Source organism: Melopsittacus undulatus, unplaced genomic scaffold (genome assembly GCF_012275295.1).
Source record: "Melopsittacus undulatus isolate bMelUnd1 unplaced genomic scaffold, bMelUnd1.mat.Z mat_scaffold_564_arrow_ctg1, whole genome shotgun sequence".
Classification (NCBI taxonomy): domain Eukaryota; kingdom Metazoa; phylum Chordata; class Aves; order Psittaciformes; family Psittaculidae; genus Melopsittacus; species Melopsittacus undulatus.
The window spans coordinates 19,736-39,819 of record NW_022994424.1 but is presented as its reverse complement, the minus strand read 5'-3'; the positions used below and the strand labels follow the sequence as shown (position 1 = coordinate 39,819).

The window sequence follows — 20,084 nt, the reverse complement described above, 5'->3', positions numbered from 1 at the left end:
GGAAAGATCAGGAAGAAACCAAGGAGGGGACACAAGCCCTCTGCACTTGAAGGTGTCACCCAACAGCAAGCTGAAACACAGGAGGAGGCACTGAGGCATTTCAGGAGAAAAGGCACCTGCACACAAGTATTTGTGGGCAAAATACAAGCCAAAAGGAGATGGACAGGGCAACGCACACACGCCAACAGCTGGAAACAGCTGTGGGGTTGTAACTGGAAAGAAGTACAGTGAGGGTTATTCTGGGACATTCTATCCAGCTACAGTGACTGGAAGCCCAAGTCAGCTGCCTCCTTGGCCGATGAATCAGGAGCATTAAAAGAGAGCACCTCCTTGCACCTCTGGCTTTAGGAGCCCATCAGCGGATGGACATCTGAGGGACACATCCCTCTGGAGAGCAACACTGGGATCCTGCCTGTCCCAGGAGGCAGCGGTAGTTCCCTCCAAGAGGAGGGATTCCCAGCTTTGGGCTGGGCTGGAGATGGCCATTAAACACCAGCTTGGAGCTATCACCCAAACGCTGGACTTCCGAGCCACAGAGCCAGCAGAGCATCTGGGAAGGGGGGAGAGCTCTCGACGCGGGGGGCAGCAGCCCACCGGTCATGGCTGGAGACAAGGAGCTCTGACAAGAGCAGCGTGCGGCACCTGCAGCCCGCAGTCGATCTCGGTGGTGTCCAGGAGGTAGCTGATGCCTGAGGCCTCCCCATAGCAGAGCCACCTCGTAGCAGGAGTCCAGAGCTCTCTCCGGATACACCATGCTGAAGGGAGCCTCAGGAACTCCTCTGTTGAGCAGGAGCACCTGCAGCAGCAGCAAGAAAGCAACATGGAAATACATGAAGAATCCTCTTTACTTACTGAAGGCTCACTTCTTTTCTACTTTAGCAATTAACATCTGTAAAAGGCAGAAGATGCTGAGGCGCTGCTGCCAAATACAACAGGACAAGTTCTGCCTCAGGGCTTTTTCATGCAAAGCAGGGATAACTTCACACAAACAGAGCCACTCTGGCCTTATTCCCCTGACACAGAGCACTCCACTTGACCTGCAGTGGCAAGGACCTGCTCAGCACCACCAACTTGATTCAGACCCATCCCACACCTCCACCAGGCTCACTGCTGCCCACGAGCCATCCAGATCCACCCCATGCCCTGCCACCCGTCCTGCTCACCTTGTAGCTGTGGCTTGAGCCAACAAACACCTTCCCGACGCTCAGCTGGTCGCAGCTGAGTTCCACCCTGGGGCCCGACGCCTTCCCCACTGATGCACAGGGGCAGCCTGGTCTCACAGCCTGTGGAGTGAAATCACTGTGAGCGCAATTCCTTCTGCTACCCCGGCACCTTCCAGGTTGTCTCAGTGCTGCTGCCGGTCCCTGGCCTGCATGGAACCACCCTCCAGATGCTCCAGGAGAAGATACGGGACCCATCTCGTCCCTCAGGAGATCAGCCTTGGGGCTGGTTTCTCATTTCTAACCAACCCCCTGGGATGGTGTCTCAGAGAACCACAGAATGGTTTGCATTGGAAAGGACCTCAAGATCATCCACTTCCAGCCCCTTGCCATGGACAGCGACACCTTCCACTAGACCAGGCTGCTCCAGTCCCATCCAGCCTGAACCTGAACATTGCCAGGGACGGAGCAACTTCCTTGGGCAGCCTGTTCCAGTGCCTCACCACTCTCACAGCAAACAATTTCTTCTGGATATCTAAACTAAATCTCCCCTGTTTAAGCTCAAACCCATCACCCCTTGTCTCATCCCTCAAGCCCTGGAAAAACCAGTCCTCTCACTGAGCAGATCATATAAGTCAGACATATACTGCTAACGTACACATCCCTTGGTGCAAAGGCAACTGACACCTCAAGGCTTACAGCCAAACTCCAGGGTGGCTTCTTTCCCTTAGAGTTGCTAGAGATGACAGAGCACAAGATCTTCAGTCTGAAAGCTGCTCTCAGCCACTGAAGCCTGAATCCCGGCTCAAATTTTGGATGAGATCTCACTGCCATCCCATTCTACTCTGCACACAAGGCGAGCAGCAACCAGGAGGAGGAGAGAGCCACGCAACCAAGACTCATCTTGGAGGTAAATGGTCTACAGGCTCCTGGTGCTCCTTCATTAAAGCTGTGTGTGTTGCAAATGCTGGCAAACCCGTGCCAGGAAAGCTTATTCCTTCACTGCTTTGTCTCTTCTGGGGTCAGGAAGCCAGAGCCAGGCATCCTGAGCCCTGGCCTCGGACAGGAGACCACTGGAACCGCAGGGACAGCAGCATGTGCCAGCACTGTCCTCTTGAGCCCTCCAGAGCTACACGAGATCCCAGTGGGCTGGAAGAGTGTTTGTACCTCCTCTGTGGGAACAGGAGCAGGAGGAAGGAGCTGTACCTGAGATGTCACAGTAGGCTGCCTCTTGGTAGACTCTGGCTTCTTTGGGCTTAAAGATCACATTGATTTCAAGTGAAGAATTTGGCAAGATATCTCCCTCCTGAAACAGAAGTGACAGCAAACCATTTATCTTCAAACAGCACATTCTTGTTGCCACTACAGCCCTGTAAGCCTTTATTTAGAGCATCAGCAAAGAGCAAGGAGCAAGCAACACTTGTCAACAGAATTTAGAGGAGAGCTTGGAAGCAGCTGCAGAAACACCTTCCAAAGTCCCTCGCCTTTACTGGCACCCGGAAGGGGCTTTTGTTACCCTCAGAAGAGACTGAGCTCTGGCTCAGGGATTTAAGTCTGGGCCACGCTACCAGTTTCTGCAACTGTCTGCTGCTTCCTCAGGGTCTTCTCTCTCTGCTGCTCTCCCACAGGATCCTGGCACTGGTGCTCAGGCCCAGGAAGCCTTGTCACACATTTCAGCAGGCATCCCTGGTTTCTATAGGCTCTCACTTCCTCCAACTGCCTTAAGCAAAGGCACCTCGTACAGCCCTTCAGCCCCTAGCATTACAAATACACTTGACGTAAGTAGCTACACCTCTGGCAACCGTAATAACGCTCTACAGGAATTCAATATTGAGTTGACGGAAGCAGATAAAAACAACAGAGTCATTTTTCTATCAGCACAGCCAGGCTCTGATTCCACTCTGCTCTTGGCTATTCTCAGGAATTTGTCCAGAAGAGCCTTGAACTGACTGGAGCCTCCAGCACTCCTGCAGCATCGATATTTACTAGCTACGGTTCTGCCACTGACACAGCACTGACAGCTTAGAGGACAGCCCCACAAAAAATTAAAGAGCTACAACATGGGAAGTTATTGGCCTGCAGCTGCAAGTAGTTCCCTGATGCACAACCCTGCTCTGAGTCAGGAGACCACGGGCAAGGACAGGCAGAGGAAGAACCCTTTCAAACACCAACCGCCAGTAACTGCAAAAGTCTGAAAGAGTAAAGTCACTTGGATTCTTCTCAAAACCTGCACAAAGTCCCCATGTGGGACAGGAGACACTGCCCATGACACAAAGCCCTTGCTGCCCCGGCCTCCTCCCATTCCTGCATCCCCATTCCTCTAGCCAGGGCAGCTGGAGCTGGCTCAGGGCCTCAAGGCATCTGTCTGACTCTGCAGTTGATCCCGGCCCCAGATAACCCAAACTCAACATCACAACGCTGAGCTGCCACTGCAACCAAAAAGTACAGCTTCAGCAAGACCTGGAGAACACTGCAAAGGTGCATCTCAAACACTGAGGAGTGCAAAGGAGAGCCCAGCAGGGTTACTGCGAGTGCCCAAGGCCCTGGGGGGCATGATTTGCTCCATACCGAGACCACACTGACTGCTGCCATCATTCTGTACACACTCTTTAACTAGTGCAGGAGGGGAGCTTAGAGCTTTGGGAACGTGCCATTGCTTCCTTTACAAGCTAATCAGAGGAGGGTGCAGCACACACACCCCCTTGCCAGGGATGATGCCTTGCTGGCCACCAAGCACCACAAAGCCATCCAGTGAGGCACCACGATCCTCACAAGTGACACATCTCCATACATCCAAGGTGCTGCTGGGTCCCAAGCACAGCCAGATTACACTTCTCTAAGGCACCTGAGGAACAAGCTTATGGGCTAGCACTAAAGCCTCTCCTTTTCTAGGGATCAGCACAGCTCTCAGGGAACAATCCTGATACAGCACCCCCACTGGAGCCTTGCATTCATAGCCTCCATCCCAAGAGAACTGACCCAGCGCTTAACAGGCTCAGGTCTCTTGAGCTCCTGACAGGAAATCACCATCCAGCAGGATTCAGTGTATTGGCATGGAAACTTTTGGCAGTCTCTCCACAGAGACATTCCCTGGATCAGCAGGGAAGCTGTAAGCCAGAGCGTTTACCTCCGATGACGGAAGGCCAGGAGACATCATCAGTTACACTTTATCCTACTATTCCATGGCCAAACCACATTCTTGAAAGACAGACCTATACTGGGAAACCCTTTGGCACTTCTCCCTTCATTACTGCTCTAGGGCAGACCACAAAAGCAGAACACTATTTCTCTCGGGAAATTAAAATAGGCTGTTGAAGAGGTTCTTCACATGCCTGCTACTCCCCAGCAAAAAGAACTGCTGGATAAAAAGGATGTGCTTCATCCCCCACCCTTGCACACTGGTGACACATGCGGATGAGCCTCGGGACACCTCAGGAGCCAGCGCTCTGCCCACGAGAGCAGGTTCTCTAGAGGATGGCAGCTGAGCAGAGTATAGAGAACTACCACGGATGCTACCCAGGACAGCAATAAAGCTCTGCAGTGCTCTCAACAGGACACTGCAACACTCCTGGCTTCACGGCAGGCTCAGGCTGTGACGGCAGGTGCCCTAAAACACAGACGGTGGCTGCAGGTGATACAGCACAAAACCCTCAGCTCTCGGACCCTGGCTTTGCTGCACCAGAAAGCAATGGCACCCAGGAGGGGATGGCACACCACGACTCACAGCTACACAAGTGATCCCTGGGCGAGAGCCAATGCTAATTACACACAGATCCTATTGCTCCTTCCTCAGCCCCTAAATGGTGACAATCTGTGAGACCCCCCCCAGGCTGCCGAAGAAGAAGCTGGCCTTCAAAAGCTGCCCACCACCAGCTGGGGCTGCCCAAGCCACGTGCTTTGCTTTGCAGAGGTGGAAGGTGAGCCACGGAAACCAAGCCAGTGCTCACAGCAAACAATACCCAAAGACAGAGCTGGCAGAGGCAGCACAGTCATGACATCCACAGCACATCCTCTTAGTTCAGGGCACTCAGGAGAAAGGCAGTGCCAAAGCCAACATCTGCCTCTTTCCACAAATGACTCAACTCTCAGCCCCCACTGGAAATGGGGCCTCTGCCAAAACCTGAAGGGCTCTGCAGGATCCTCTCGTTTGGATGGGGACCAGCTTGGCTCCCAGCTGAGGTGGACATTTGCAGGAACAAACAACAAGGCTACCTGCTGGCCCAGCCTCTGGATCAACAACAGCAGCACTTTCATAACCTGGATGTCTGCAGGACTGCCTCCACCAGCTCAAAGTTAGCACATGGCACTGAGGAGTCAATGACAGACAAGCACAGGGCATGGTGGCTTGTCAAGGTCAGTGCCATGGTAACAAATCCTTGCCCTCCCTTGCCTCTCATTTCCCTTTCCAAGGAGTCAGCTCCACAGGTCGCAAGGTGACTTACAGCTAAGCTGTGGTGGGGAGGATGCAGCACAAAGCAAGGACTGTGTCCTGTGGTAGCCACCTGAGCTTCCATCACAGCTGCTTCTGCTGACATCTCACAGGGATTTGCAGAAAGGAATTAAATTCAACATGAGATGTGCTCGGAAAGTCAGAGCTGCACAACAGCTCCTTCCCCACGGGCCTGGAAGCTGCTCCAAATGTTCCCCCTCACATGGCAAGTCCCAAAGCACTGCCTCCTCTGTCCTGGTCTGATCTGCAGCCAGGACTTAACCCTAGACATGCTGAAGTGACCTGAGGCAGCTTCTGCAGACAGCAACACCTGAAATACAGGCAGCTGATGCTCCACTTAGCAAAGCTGCTGCACAAGCCCTGCAAAGCCAACCTGCCCACAAAGCACTTCCAACACCACTGTCCCTCCACCAGCTTCCTAACCTCTGCAAGCAATCACTTCCTCCAGTCACTTGTCACCAGGGATTGATGATTTCTAGAGGGTGCTCCCACAAACCACAGGCAATTGGTGCCAACAAGAGAGCAGCTGCTTCTGGCCAGGACGTCCGAGGCAGCAAGGTCCCACCTCTGGGGGGGGCCTCCCCAGCACATTCAAGAGCAGTGCAAGAAGGGGGTTGGTCCAAGCTCAAAGTTATAGGGCCATCGACAGACAACACGGTCTGGAAGTCAGTGGCAGGGGATCTGCACATTCTACATGTGTAAAAGAGGGGAAAATACTGTCAGTTGGAGTAAAGATACACACATGTCAGGGGGAATGCAGATACCAGCAAGACTCTCCATGGGAAAAGGATTGTTCCATAAAGAATGGAATTCATGGAAATCAAGAGACTGATAACGCTGCACAAGACAGCAGGGGAGAGACTCCTGTAGGAGCCTGCTTTGATTCAGCCTACAACAAACCGTGTAACAGGAACACTGCCATTTAGGAAAGGTTTCCACTCACAGCTTGGGGCCAAGCTACACTTCACGTCTCTGCCATCATCGCATCTTGATGTGGACAGGACTCAGCCACAATTCCAGACCTCCCCTTAATGCACCTCAGGAGCTCAAGAGCAGCTTAAGCTCATTGTGGAGACACAGCAACTGAAATGAAGCAGGAGCCCTGGGGCACACTCCAGAACCAGCTCTCACACACCACAGGATGCTCTGAAGGCTCAGCTCAGCAGCTCCCACTCTCCCCAATATCCCTGCTGCTCTGACACAGTCCTCTTGCTCACATCGTGCTGCTGCCAGCTACAGTGCTGTGAGACCGCACTTGTGCTGGCACTGGTGGCTCTCAGCCTTACATGCGCTGCAGGAGCAAGCAAGAAGAGAACAGCAGCCCCTTCCTCAAAAACAAAATCAAAACATAAACTAGTTTCACCCACTGGAAAAGAAAGAAGAGGTTGGGATTATTCCAGGCTTCACTCCAAGATGAGAAGGGATGTTGCACTGCTCAGACAGCAGCCATTCTTCAGCTCAGACCATGTGAATACCCACAGCAACGGCTCTGGCTGATTGAAGGACATGGGGGTTTTGCTTGCATCACCAGGAAAGTGAGCAGTTTTCTCTACCTATCTGCAGTAGAACTCAAAAAGCTTGTTTAAAACCTGCCAGCCTCGTGTCCAGGCTCACAGACGGCAACTGGAAGGGACACTCAGATGTGGTATACATCCAGGTTTTAGGAATGGATTGCTGTCCCCCCGATTAAACTTGGGCTCAATTTGGACTCCTTTCCACAGGAGATCATTTCATTCTGCAGGTCAGGATGTGAACTAACAGTGCACCAGTGGCCTTTCTTCACCCCCATGCGCTACGTGGAAATGTGTCCTTACAGATAATAACTGATACCTCTGAACACTGTGAGGACACTCATGAAGTGCCCTTGAGTCACAGCCCTTGCAGCAGAGCCCAGCCTGGGGTCGGCTCTTGCTGCTGCTCAGAAATGCTTTCTGCAACAAGCGCCCCCAGCCTCACCAGAAACCTGATGTCTCCTCTCTTGGCACATGGAGCAGCTGACCTGGGATCTGCCAAGGGACCTCATTCAGAGAGGAGAAGGACGAGGAGCAGGAAGGGAGGTTCTCAGCCATCACTTACCATGGGCACAATGGTGAAAATATCACTGCAGAAAGGCGTGGAGTCTCCCTGCACCTCTGTCCCCTGGCTCTGGGAGGTGCAGACGGGAAGGGAAGGGTGTTCTCTGAGAGGGGGGACCACCCCGTGCTCCTTAGGAACATCAACCAGCTTGTCCTCTTCCTGTCTCTGCAGCCTGTGCCATGGGAGAGACAAACCAAGGAGATCATTGAAGAAGCAGCAGATTTGCAGAGCCTGCTGTGTCCGTGCACGAGCAGCAAAGCACTTGGTGAGGAAGAGCAGCAGCTCAGCACGGGGCTGACCCTGAGACACAGGCTCCCCCATGGATCCCATTATTCCCAGCACAGCAGCGAGTTTTACTCCTCACTGACAAGCTCATCAGAGGTTTCTTAAAGCTGGCAGCCCTCAAGAAAAAGCCTCCTGCACTGGGAGGGGAGAAGCAACCAGGTTTCAGCTGCACTTTACCAGCAGCACACTTTTCCCCTTCCCTTTTGCACCCACAGGGATGAGAAGACAGTATCTGCACTGCCTTGCGCCAGAGGATCCTGGTGCACTTCCAAAGCAAACCAATGGGTTTGGCATCCCACCACTTCAGTGACACAAATGTGTTTCTGTGCATGAAAACAGAGGTGCCAAGAGAGGAAGGGACTTTGCCCAGCATCACCCAGGAAAGAAGTCAGCATCTCTGAATGCAAACCCTACGCTGAGACTTGAACCACCTCATCTTTTCCCTCATTTTGGCCTCCTCTGCAGAGCTGCAATGCAGTTAACCTCTGCCTTTATTGCTGGTTGCAGCAGAAAATCATTCTAGTGGTTAGAGATCACAAGCGGGAGATGAGAGGGGAGCAGTGCTGCACAGTGGCTGCTCCTTACTGGGAGCCTGAAAAGTTGCACAAGGATTCCCCAAGTCACAGAAGCTTTTAAGTCTCGTTTCCAGTTCATCCCCCCAGGCTGTCAGTGTTTCTCTGCTGCCTGAAATGGCAATTTCAAAGCTTCACCAGAGGCACCCTTGGAAGAACCTGCCCCATCTCTCACCACCAGGATGACACAGGTTGCTGAAGCCCAAAAGCACTTCCAAGTCCTGGCTGCCCTCCCTTCCCTGCACAGCCCTCCCCCTCCACATCTGCCCAGCCGAGGAGCAAGGCCAGAAACACCTCCTTGGGCCAGAAACCAGGACACTGGAAGGCAATTCCCCAGCCTACAGCAGGACGGCCTCCACCTTCTGGGCCAACCAAGCACTGTACCCTGCGTGTGGCTGGGAAAGGAGCCTTACACCTTAGCAAAGAAGAAACTGCTTGAGTATCATAAGAGTTGTGCCACCTGCAGCTCTTCAGTGCTACTGCTCAGTGCAGTCCCAGGTACCGAGTGCTGACACCTGCCTCAGCCTCATGGACCCTCCGCAGTGCACGCAGCTCTGAACTCAATAGTTTGTGGCTCCCAAACGTGAATTTGCCCTCTGAGGCAAGCCAGTGATTGCAATCAACCTTCTCTCCCCAAAACATCATCCTCAGCTGTAGCACGGGTGGGACTGGAATGGCAAGGGTTAAGCTCCATGCTGTGCATGGCTCTGTCTGCCTTAATCCCTTCAAAAGCCCCAAGAGCCCTCTGAGGCTGTGTGTTAGTTTTCCCCTGGGGCATCTATCTTGCTGGGAGGAATCTCTCAAACAAACCTCAGCTTCTGCTGCTCCTCCTCTTCCTCATCAACAAAACGCTTCCACTGGAAGTGGGCCGTGATGCCACTCTGGTTGTGGATGACCAGGGAACTTTCCTTTGACAGCGTGAGGGAAGTCTTCTCAACTGTCAAGGAGCTCTTGTCCAGCCTGATGTCAGCATTTACAGCTGTTCCACAGAGGCTTTGTGAACATCTTCACCTGGAACAAAGCAAAGGCAAAGTCTTGGCTCATCTCACTTGCTGATGGAAGTACAAGGAACGGGGCAATCTGCAGGCAACAGGAGAAAGAGCTGCAGTTCTGAGCTGCATCAGCAGTTCCCCACATCAGGATATTTATCGTATCCTGACAGCTGCACATGATATGGCATGAGGATGTCCTGGCACCACCTTAGGCACCTTATTTTGGGGGGTGTTCGTGGAGATTTATCCCCAAGGTGACAGCATTTACAGTGAGACTTTGCAGATGTGCCCAGGTGCCCTTTGGGCTGCCATCCCACTCAGGTCACAGGGAATTCTACATCCAAGTCACTCAGTGACGCTGAGGAGCCCACCTCAGTCATGGCTTGCCCAGGCTCTCCTGCAGGCAGGAGATGCCCCCACTCTTGTGTCATCCTCATCTCCTGCTCCTCAAATATTGGCCATAGCTCTCATCTCAGAAACCAAGCGGGAGCATTTGAAATGAAATGGACAAGGGCAGAAAGAACAATGGCAAGTACAGAGCAGCTTCTGTGCTGAGCTCTACACTCAACAGGGTGCTATGGGGCCCTCGGATCCATCTGCCAACTCCTTCTTTTGCTCCTGCTGCTCTCACAGCCAAGTGCCTCACTACTGCCAGCACATTCTCCCTTGTCAAACGTGCTGCTGTTACTACTTCACCACTGGAGAAGTGAGTCCCTTCACTAGGGTAAGTGTCCACTGGAAAGCTGGAGACTTCCAGCATCAGAGCAACACGCACAGCAGCACAGCCATTCCCAAGGGTTTCTCCAAGGTGCTGTTCACCACCTACCTTCAGACATCATTACACCCTCACATTACTGACTCCAGCCCTAGCAGCAGCTTCTTCCTAAACCTCACCATTAAATAACTGCTGCTTACTAGGGGGCTTCTACAGAATCATTCCCAGGCTACAGCAAAGCTCAGAGCACCCTAATGGCTACCGCTGCCACACTCACTGCTCCTCACAGTCACAAGATGCATGGCCCAGCTCTCGGCAGAGCACCCACTGTACCCATGCATCACATCACAAGAAGAGGGTCTCTACCTCAAAGGCCTTGCCAGGAACTGTAACACAACACATCGGGATGAAAAGCAATGACCAGTCAGGAGAGCTCTATGGGACAAGTTGCAGGCTCTTCAGACAGCTCTCTCGCACGTTAAAAGCCATCTCCTTTTCAATCAGGCTCCTTGCTACGCCTTCTTCCCCAATGGAGCACCCAGAATATTCCCCATCGCCCCCTGTGCACTGTGCTTAGGAAGATCTGCTGCCTTGTTACAGGCTGAAATATTCCAGCACAGCAATATCTGGCAGCCAGCATGGAAGCTTTGCTCTACCCAGCGTGAAGGAGTCTTGCAGAAGGGATTCAACAGGACAATGAAGCCATCAGACGATGATGGCAGACACTGCTCTCTTTGGAAGGACACACCGAGGGTGCACCAAGCACTTACCTGTGTCATAGTGAACAATCATGGGACTTGTATAAACACCGGTCTTTGGTGGGTGAAATTCCACCGTGACTTGCATCGCTTCTCCAACGCCAAGAGTCCCAATGGAGGGATCCACAGAGAAAGGGCTGCAACACAAAGAGAGAGATCTGGGTCCTCCGTTAACTTTGCAGTCTAGTTCACTTCAGCTCTCTTGTGCAAGCAAGGAGCAAGCAAACCACAGGCGGTACAAGAAAACCAGAGCATCCAGGATCAGAAACAGAGCGGGTGACTCTCCCTGCTGAAGAATCCCATGCAGAAGAACCCTGCAGAGGATCCCGTGGTATAACATGACCTCAGCCCCCCATCCTCTGCACACAGTTCTCAGCTCTTCACCTCTGCCATCCAGTTACTCACTATTCTACAGTTTTTGTGTAGCTCACTTAAACTTTTGTAATGCTTCCCATTTCTTTATTGCAAATCAGGACTGAAATAGTTCATTGCTGAAGTTCGGGAACTCTTAAAACCCTTGTCAAGGAGCTCTCAACACATGCTCTGTCACCCAATAGAGTAGTTGGCAAGTGCATTGCAAATAGATGCTAGACTTCACTGGGTACTTATTGTGGTGGTGACAACTAGGCATGGAAATCCCGGAAGGAAACTGTACAGTGATTTACAAGTTCCTGCCCATGGAGCTCCACAGGGAAAAGCAGCAGCCTGCTTAAAGAGCATCCTAGAAGCCTGCTTAAACAGCCTTGCCAGCCTTTGGCAGAAGCTCCTCTCAGACCCTCGTGTTTCACAGGAGACAAGTTGAAAAGTCTTCTGAATCCCGTTTCCTGGAGAAGAAACTGAAGCAGCTCAGGTGCACCAACTGAGACGCAGCAGGTCTTTGGTGTGTTCTTAACCTCAGCTCCTGCACTGAGACCTCTGGGACCAAGCAACTCTCAACTCCCAGCCAACTGAACCGCCTGCCTTGCGGATGCAGTGTCACAAACACATTCCCCTCTCCGCTGCAGCAAACTGGAACCAGTGACTGGCTTCTGAGACCAACAGGAACAGGACAGGCTGTCTGCAACACAGTTCACCTCAGGCATTTGATAACGGGACCTCCAGACTACCATGAACTTGTGGCCTCCAGAGACCGGGTGTACTTGGTTCCTAGTGGTATGGAACCATTTCAGAAGGTTATTTGTGACCACAAGGGTGCAAACCAGCTACTCAGCTACTTGAGCCCTCTCCAGGAAATGTGGGAGAGAGACAGCTCCAGGAGAAAAGGCCCCCAACCCTTTGCAAATGCACCAGGCACTTGGAGCATCTTTCACCTGCGCCCTCCTTAGCTTTCCGGTAGTCCACTTCTGAAGCCACTGCCTGCTCCTCTCCACTTCAGAGCTCATTCTGCTTAGGCATATTTGGTCCCAGGCACCAGACCAAGCCCACGGGAAAACAAAGGCCCTGGACCACACACTCTTATTGCCAGGGCCTCCAGAGCAATTGCTTTCATCTATGATCTCTGCTTGCTAATATAGACACAGCTGCTGATCAACTCTTCAGTGCCTCTCACCAGCTCATTGCTTGCCCATTTCTTGATGCTGCCTTTGGGCTCCGTGACCTGAGCCCCTCGAGCTGTCCTCTGCCACACAGCACCTTCTGCAGCACTCCAGCTGCCTTCCTACCTTGGCTCTTCCAATCCAACAGCATCAGATCTGCAAGATGCTGCCTTGCAGACATCACTGCACTGTAAAACTTGCTTGCAGAGCTTTCTCAAAGCACCGTAAGCAATGGCAAACCCCACGTGTCCTGCCCATGTCCAGCACCTCAGATGCTCTGCCTCCTTTTTCTCACTGTTTACAACTCCATGAGCACACAACAGCGTTTTGCACAAGAGATGAGCTCCTTTACCTCAGAGTGGTGATGCTGTAGCAAGCCTCCCGCTTCCCCACGTTGCGCACCAGCAGAGTCTTCTGGGTGCTGAACCTGACTGGACACTCGGAGAAGTTCAGCTGCTCAGGGAAGTCCAGGCTGGCTCGGGCACCTATGGCTCGGATAGGCACAAAGAACTTCTCCCTCTCTGTGATGATGATAAGCTCCTCAAAATAATCCTGCAGGGAAAGAAACAAGCTCAGCACAGTGCCTTTAGCACCATGCCCGTGCCAGAAGAACTGCTGCTGGTTTCTGTGACTCTCACAGTAGCATTCGATAATGTACTCGCACTTTTTACCTTCATGGCCTTTCATTACAGATTATTTCACAAGCAGGGGCAGCCAGGGACCATGGGGCAGATCCTCTGTACCTTTCTAGAGGCATGCTGCTTGCGGATAGGACAGACTATTCAACTACATTTAAGCAGCAAACACAAGATGAGTAAAAGGCCATGCACAGGCAGCAGACTCTCAGCCCTCAAGCCAACAGACATTCCATTAAATATTCCACCACTGAAGGACAAAAGAGCCTGAAACAGGCAAGAGCCTCCAGCCTATGGGAGCACAACCTTCAGCACCAGCAAAGAGTCTCCCCCAGGTCTAGATCCAGTGCAATCCCACTGAACCCAGGACACTTCTTCAAAACCCACACCAGATGCCTGCTTTGGAATCCAGCCCTGCGGGTTCACCTCCCCTCAAGGCATCATCTCTCGGGACCTCCACTCTCACCTTGTTCTCATCAGGTCGGAAAAGGATGCGGTAGGTTGAAGACGTGCCCGGGGCTACCTTATAGTCCTCATCACTCGGGCTGATCAACTCAAAGTAAGGAGAGTTCCCCAGGATGACGTTCAGCAGACGAGGAACCTGCATGAAAGACACACAACTATGATTTTGTCACTTGGGGAAACTTGAGAAGGGACCAGGACAGGCCACGTGACAGCCTTCCTTACCACCTTCCCAAAACACTTTTAGCTCTGAAGGTACATGCACGGAACACACAAGGCTGGACTTGAATCCCCTTTAACTGCTGCTGCTAAGCTAGCCTCTTTCCACTGCTCTTCCCTGTGCTTTGACAGGCACTTGCACACAGGTGGCTGAACAGGCTGAGAGAGGAAAACATGGCCTGCCAGAAACCAAGGCTGACCAAAGAGCCACCAGGACACAGTGCACACTCGAGGTAAAGCATGACAGCAGGCAAGAACTGCACAGCCCTCGACAATCCCATCAGTCCAGGGCTTTCAAGGGGAAGCATGCTGGCTCAAAGAGCTCCTTTGGGTAGATACCACCAGTGCACGGCCAAAACCAGAATCCCCAGCATGGGAACATTTCCCCATCTTGCAGAATAACACTGGTGAGACATTTTATTCTGCAGGCGCTGCACTGCAGCAGGGAACTTGCTCTGCTGCACACCATGTGAATTCCACTGCTCTCCTCCTCCAGCCCAGTGCTCAACCTCCACAGCCCAGCACTTACCCTGTCTTTGTTCCTCAGAGCTAGCGACGCTATGTAGAACTGGTGGGGAATGTAGTTCTCAAACACCACCTCGGATGGGAAAGCCTGGAACGACCTCTGGTCCCGATCAACGGCTGAGAACTGCAGATGCAAGACAGAGCAGAGAGAGCTTCAGCTGCTGGGAGAAAGATTAACGAAGGAAGAGCCCACACTCATCTCCAGTAAATACAGTCTCTTGGTGACTACATCTGCCCAGCTCACGCTAGGAGATGGCAGCTCACCCACCTCTGCTCTCAGCTCAGCAAAGGGTTCTGGACCATGTTGAGCAGCCTCAAGCTAAGAAGCTCTTTTGGAGGCTCTTTCTGCAGGTTGCCTTCTCCAACAGGCAAAGCAGCACTCACCTCCAGCAGAGCCCTCTGCTAAGCTGCTCGCTCAACTCCAGACACTTGCTGGAACAGCCACCAGCACTCGGGGAGCAAGCAAAACCCAGCAGTTTCCATGAACCTCCACAGGAAACAAGTTGCAGGTGAACTTCCCTCTGGGACAGCGACACTGAGTCCCACACATCCCACATATCTTTTTTTGATGGAGAGCCAAGAAACCAGGCGGAAGACACCAGTACCAGGGAAGAAAGGCCAACAAGAAAGTAACAGGGCAGTTGGGAAACAGATAAATGAGGTGAATGCTGGATGGGGATGAAATTCAGCTCTTTCCCCAGCATTACTGGGCAACTTGAGCTAGGCTGCAATTCGTATCCCCTTTCCCCAGGAGCTTTAAAGTTGCTGCTTCACTGTATTCTATTACTGCTGGTTTATTTCACAGCACTGCAGAAGCAGCTCTGAAAAGTACACACAAAGAACAAATGCTGACCCAGCAGAGGCTTTACTTGGAGATAATTCCTCCCTGCTTGGTCTCCCCTCTCCCAGCTGCACTGCTGCCACTCGAGACACACAGGCAGGTCTCCCGCTGCCCCACAAAAGCCACGGTCAGGCTGAGGCCAGAAGCTGTAGCACTGCCAGTTATTTGGGCGCCTGTCTTACGTGTTCCCACCTCGTGTGCTGTCTGGGGCAACCCTGAACTGATGTGCTACAGCTCACTTGCTGGCAACTTTCTGCTCAACAGCCTACCTCAGTCATCCACCCACCTGGACTGGCTGTTACACTGAGCAGTCCTGCAAGAAAAGCAGCTTTAAACATCCATCTAAGAGAGCACTGATCCAGGGAAAGCACATCCACTCTCCTCTGCCCAGGGCAATTCCCCGGCTATCCAGCAGCCTGAAAACTCAAACACCCTGGAAGGCTCCCACGCCTTCTTCCAACCCATTCATGCATTGACGCAATTGGGTTTCTTACAGCTTAAGTAATTGCCACAGGCCCTCAGCCTTCAAAGGCCACTACTGCCACCACTGAGGGAGTCCTGTGACCCCAAGCACGTGGCAGTTGACTACACCAAAGCCAGAGGTGGCTCTTTGAACAGCAGGGTGAGAAACAGCAGCTCCTGCCCTTGTGTCCTGCCCCAGCCCTACCCCCAGTAGCTTTAGTGACGGTAGCTCAACTCCAGCAAAACCCACCAACTGCAGCACAGGTTCCATTGGCTTCCTGCAGATCAGGACTTCAATGGCTCACTGCAAACACACGTTTTGCCTTTCCCCCACCAGAAAGAACTCCACCGCCACCAGTCGGAAATGACAACAGGACCTAATCATCAAGCTGCTTGGGTGAGCTGGAGGCAAGTCAGCCACAAGCACGTGCCCTCTTCAAATAGCACGTCAAACAGCAGGGAAAATGCCAGGGAAAGGATACCTTTTGATGGGAGACTTCACCCATGTCCCGAAGCTGGGCAGTCCGGGGCCGCCTCATCTTCTGAGGCCTCGCCAGCCTTTGCTTGCTGCTGAGAGACTCTTCTGCCTCTCTGACCAGCTTGGGATTATGAGATGCTACCACTCTGCTCTGGAATCCATCCGCCCTTCTGGAGGACCTCATGGGCCGGGGGGTCTTGCCACTGGCCATGTCGCAGAGCTCACCTGGAAGAAGCAACAATTGGACAATCCACAACCCCAGAACCTTAAAACCCCACACCCATGGAAGCCTGGAACCCACAACCTTAGGGAAGGGCCCTTAAAACTCACCCACTCCCAACCCCCTGCCATGGCCACAGACACCTTCCACTAGAGCAGCTTGCTCCAAGGCCCATCCGACCTGGCCTTGAACACTGCCAGGGATGGGGCAGCCACAGCTTCTCTGGGCAACCTGTGCCAGGGCCTCGCCATTCCTGGCACACCCAAAGGACACAGCCGTGTCTCCAGCCTCTGGCATCCTTCCTAAGCGCAGAACGCAGGGAGGGCCTCCCCACCCTCACTCATCATTAGACCACATTTAGGCTCCATTCATAGACGTAAAACCCCACAACAGACAGCCCCTGAGCCAAAACAGCCTTTTGCTCTGGGTGCAGTCCCACCAGCCACGGAGACACACCAGGGGCTGCTGGCACTTCTCACCCTTTCTGCAAGGAGCCTGCTGATGTTTCTAACTAACTCAGCACAGAGCTCAAGACTCTGGTTAAGAACCAGAGTTTCTCAAGGCTACTTTGCCTGCTTGAAGTTACAAAGATTAGCTGGCAAAAACGGCTCCTTCCAGGCAGGAAACCACCCCACTGCCCAAGAGCACTTCTCCATGCAGAAGGATGCCCTCATTGTCACTTGGTAACACCCAAACTCGAGGCTCCCTACAGGCATTCCAGGCTGCCACAGCAGGAAAGAAGCAGGAAACCATCAAAGGCACAGGAGCAATTACCTCAAATCTAAGGAAAATCCAGGAGGATATTCCCTCCTGCTTCCCTGTGTTCCACAGCACCTCTGTTGTGTGCACTTGCTCTACACAGCAAGACAGCATCTAGGCAAAGATGGCCATTCCCTGCCCCCCGACTCTCCCCCACACCCTGCACGCAAGGCAATCACTTCATGCCTTTACGCCCAAGACAGCTACAGCACGGCACAAACGGTGTTTGTGGTGCTGGGCCCTTGGCAGCTTCAGGAAACAAGGCTACCGGTTCCTTTTGTTCTTGCAACAAACACCAGAGCTCTGCACTGCCTCTGCTCAGGAGGACCTGCTGCAGCAAGAGCTGGCCTTTAAAGCTGGAAAGAACTGCTTGTCAGGGGAGAAACCTCATGGGGATGATCCAACATTCATCTGATTTCAGGGTTTATTACCGGCTCTTAACTGCCTCATTCGTCCCAATTCTCCAAACTGTGATTTCACTTCACTTGAAACGAATCCTGTTGTCACCCCCACAACGCTTATTTCCAGAGGGCTTCCAACCTCCACAGCCCGGCCAGCCCAGCAGCTTCCCCTGAGCCCTGGAGCAAGGCTCTTCCCCAGCCCCAGAGCCCACAGGGACCAGCCTCCCAGAGCAGCAGGAAAGGAGCACAACGGAGCAATCGGGCACATCTCCCTGCAGGGGCAGCACAAACCAGCACCCAGGACACAGCACCCCTCCAGCCCACCACCCCGGGGCTCCCTGCTCCCCACCTCACACAGACCAGGCTCCCTTTGCTGCAGGACCTACAGCCTAGCTCCAAGTCTCTACCATCGCTGCAAGCTGCACAGCAGTTCCACAGCCCCTTCAAGCCCTTCTACCTGCCCAGCCCTGCTCTTAGCCCAGGGATGTTTAAATCCTGTGGCTATCACACAACTGCCCCATCCCTGCTGCCAACGGAGCTGCCTCCTCCCTGCCCAGGGCCAGACGCTACCTCAGCACGGGTGATTCACGCTTCTCCTGGAGGATTCCTCCCCGCAGGGCCTTGGCTCCCGAATGCCCTCGCACTGCTGGCACCTGTGGGCAGCTGGAGGGACAGGAGCCGCCTCGGTGGGGATGCTGCCCACCAGCACAGCAGGGAACTGCTGCTGGGCTGCCAACAGCCAGGGGAACCTGGGCACCAAAGGACAGGGCTGGCACCTGGGCTGCCCAGTCCCTCTCCTCAACGCTCTGGCTTTGCCAGCTAGGGCAGGGTTTCACCAGCGCCTCCACGAAGCAGAGCTCAGAGCCTGACAGTAGCTCAAGCCTGCTCCTGCCTCAGTGCATTGAGCAGCAGCAGCTCCCTCTATGTCACAATAGGAGAGGTCCACACCCCCCGGAAAGAACGTGCTCACCCTCCCGCACCACTTCCACACCAAGGCCACCACCACTTGTGGCTCTGTGATTTCTCCAGCTCCAGGCTGGAGTGGAGACCCTGCTGCTTCCTGCCTTGAGCTCTCTCGCTATCACTGTCGGCCGCCTTGTCTCTCCTCTGCTGGCTTCCACGGCCACTGCAGGGCCTTGCTAAAGTTACAGCCTTGCAGACCCCTGCAGCCCCCCTACGCCTTCAATGTCTGCCCTGCACTGAAGGGCTGCAGCACCATTAAAGTGCACCTTACAGCACCAGTTGTTCACGCTCCGTGAGCGGCAGATCAATTGGTTTATACACTGCACATGAGCCAATCATTTCCCTGCTGCAGGAGTAAAGAAAAAAGCTTCCACACTGACTACAAAGCAACCATTTAATTCCTACTTCGCTGGCCCAGGAGGAGCCCACTCACACCAGAGCCATGGCCAGGCTGCCTTTGGGGTGACCCCTCTTGCTGTCCCTGCTGAGCACCCATCCATCACTTTGTACCCATTCAGCCTGCGCACACGGGCACACGCACCAGCCAAGGCCACCCAGCTTCCTGGGGCATCACAGCTGCCAGGAGCCTCACACGTTTTCAGCACAGCCTTTGCCAGAAACAAAAGCTTCCCATGAGACTCTCGGCCACAGGCAAAGCAAATCCTCACGTCTGCTTGGTGGGGATCGTGGAGTCCTCACTTTGAAACCAACACTCAGCATCTGGGGGTTTACAAACCAGCCAGGGAGGAGATGAGCCCCGAGTGCTAACTGGCTCTCCAGGCAGCCAGCCTGTGGAAACACTCCAAAACATGTCCCGCATCATGTCCAGCCACGAATCCAGGTGAAAACTGGAGAGCTCAAGCAAAGGCTTCTCTCCTCCTTTCCTAAATCCAGACAGCATTTCAAATACCCCAGTTTGGAGACCCTGACGTCAGCTGTGCAGTCAAATCTGAACTGAGGAATTGTTTTCCCTCCATCACTTTTAAAAACAAAACAGAAGTAACTTGGGCCCAACAAGCGTAATGCCTCCTTGCTCTTCTGCTCCCTTCACACTGTGAAACCATTTAACCCAGCAGCTGCCTTGCTGCAAATTTCAGAACATTCAAGAAGTTACTCACAGTTCAGGGGCAATCTCTGACACGAGCAGGGCAGCAACCGAGGCTGTGACTGCCAGGAGACAGGGCACAGAAAGATGGGCGCATTCTGGATGGAGTTTCGGGCCCAATTCAGCAAGGTACTGGCACCACATCTCAGGTTAAACAGGAAAGGGGACAGATGTCAGGGGCACTGATAACTGTGCAGCAGCTACAGAATGGTTCAACAGTCGTTCCTGGGGCTGACACTGCCTTAATCCTAACTGCCTTGGCCTCATGTCTCCACTGGCAGCTAAAAACCATCAAAGTCACCACGATACTGAGGACAGAAACATCCTACAGTACCCCACACTGCAGGACCAGGGCTTAGTCAAAGTCACACAGCCAGAGCAGGGCTCAGTCTCTCTTCCCTCACACCCAGCTCTTCTCTCCCTCCTGCCGGGGCCTTCTCCAGGCCACCCAGCACCAAGACACACCACAGC

The 20,084-nt window shown here is 53.3% G+C and overlaps 1 protein-coding gene and 1 long non-coding RNA gene across 2 annotated transcripts; both read right to left on the bottom strand.

Annotated features, from left to right (window-relative positions):
- Positions 1–1,263: 1,263 nt before the first annotated feature.
- On the bottom strand, positions 1,264–7,827 carry LOC117438701 (uncharacterized). Its single transcript, XR_004550950.1, has 3 exons — positions 7,687–7,827; positions 2,367–2,466; positions 1,264–1,283 (listed from the first exon to the last, which is right to left on the bottom strand). It is a non-coding gene; the product is annotated as an uncharacterized lncRNA (long non-coding RNA).
- A 1,516-nt stretch (positions 7,828–9,343) lies between these two features.
- On the bottom strand, positions 9,344–16,376 carry LOC117438703 (hydrocephalus-inducing protein homolog). The gene is made up of 6 exons (XM_034074145.1): positions 16,170–16,376; positions 14,389–14,508; positions 13,645–13,779; positions 12,896–13,095; positions 11,021–11,145; positions 9,344–9,522 (listed from the first exon to the last, which is right to left on the bottom strand). Exons 1-6 carry the CDS (start codon positions 16,374–16,376, stop codon positions 9,344–9,346), a joined length of 966 nt encoding a protein of 321 aa, XP_033930036.1.
- Between the last annotated feature and the right edge of the window lie 3,708 nt (positions 16,377–20,084).

Excerpts from the sequence above, each read along its gene's own strand:
- LOC117438703 (XM_034074145.1), bottom strand. The coding sequence starts at position 16,376 with ATGGCCAGTGGCAAGACCCCCCGGCCCATGAGGTCCTCCAGAAGGGCG. Across the intron at positions 13,096-13,644 it reads TCCGACCTGATGAGAACAAG|GATTATTTTGAGGAGCTTAT; the intron begins GTGAGAGTGGAG and ends CTTTCCCTGCAG. Across the intron at positions 11,146-12,895 it reads TACAGCATCACCACTCTGAG|CCCTTTCTCTGTGGATCCCT; the intron begins GTAAAGGAGCTC and ends TTTGTGTTGCAG.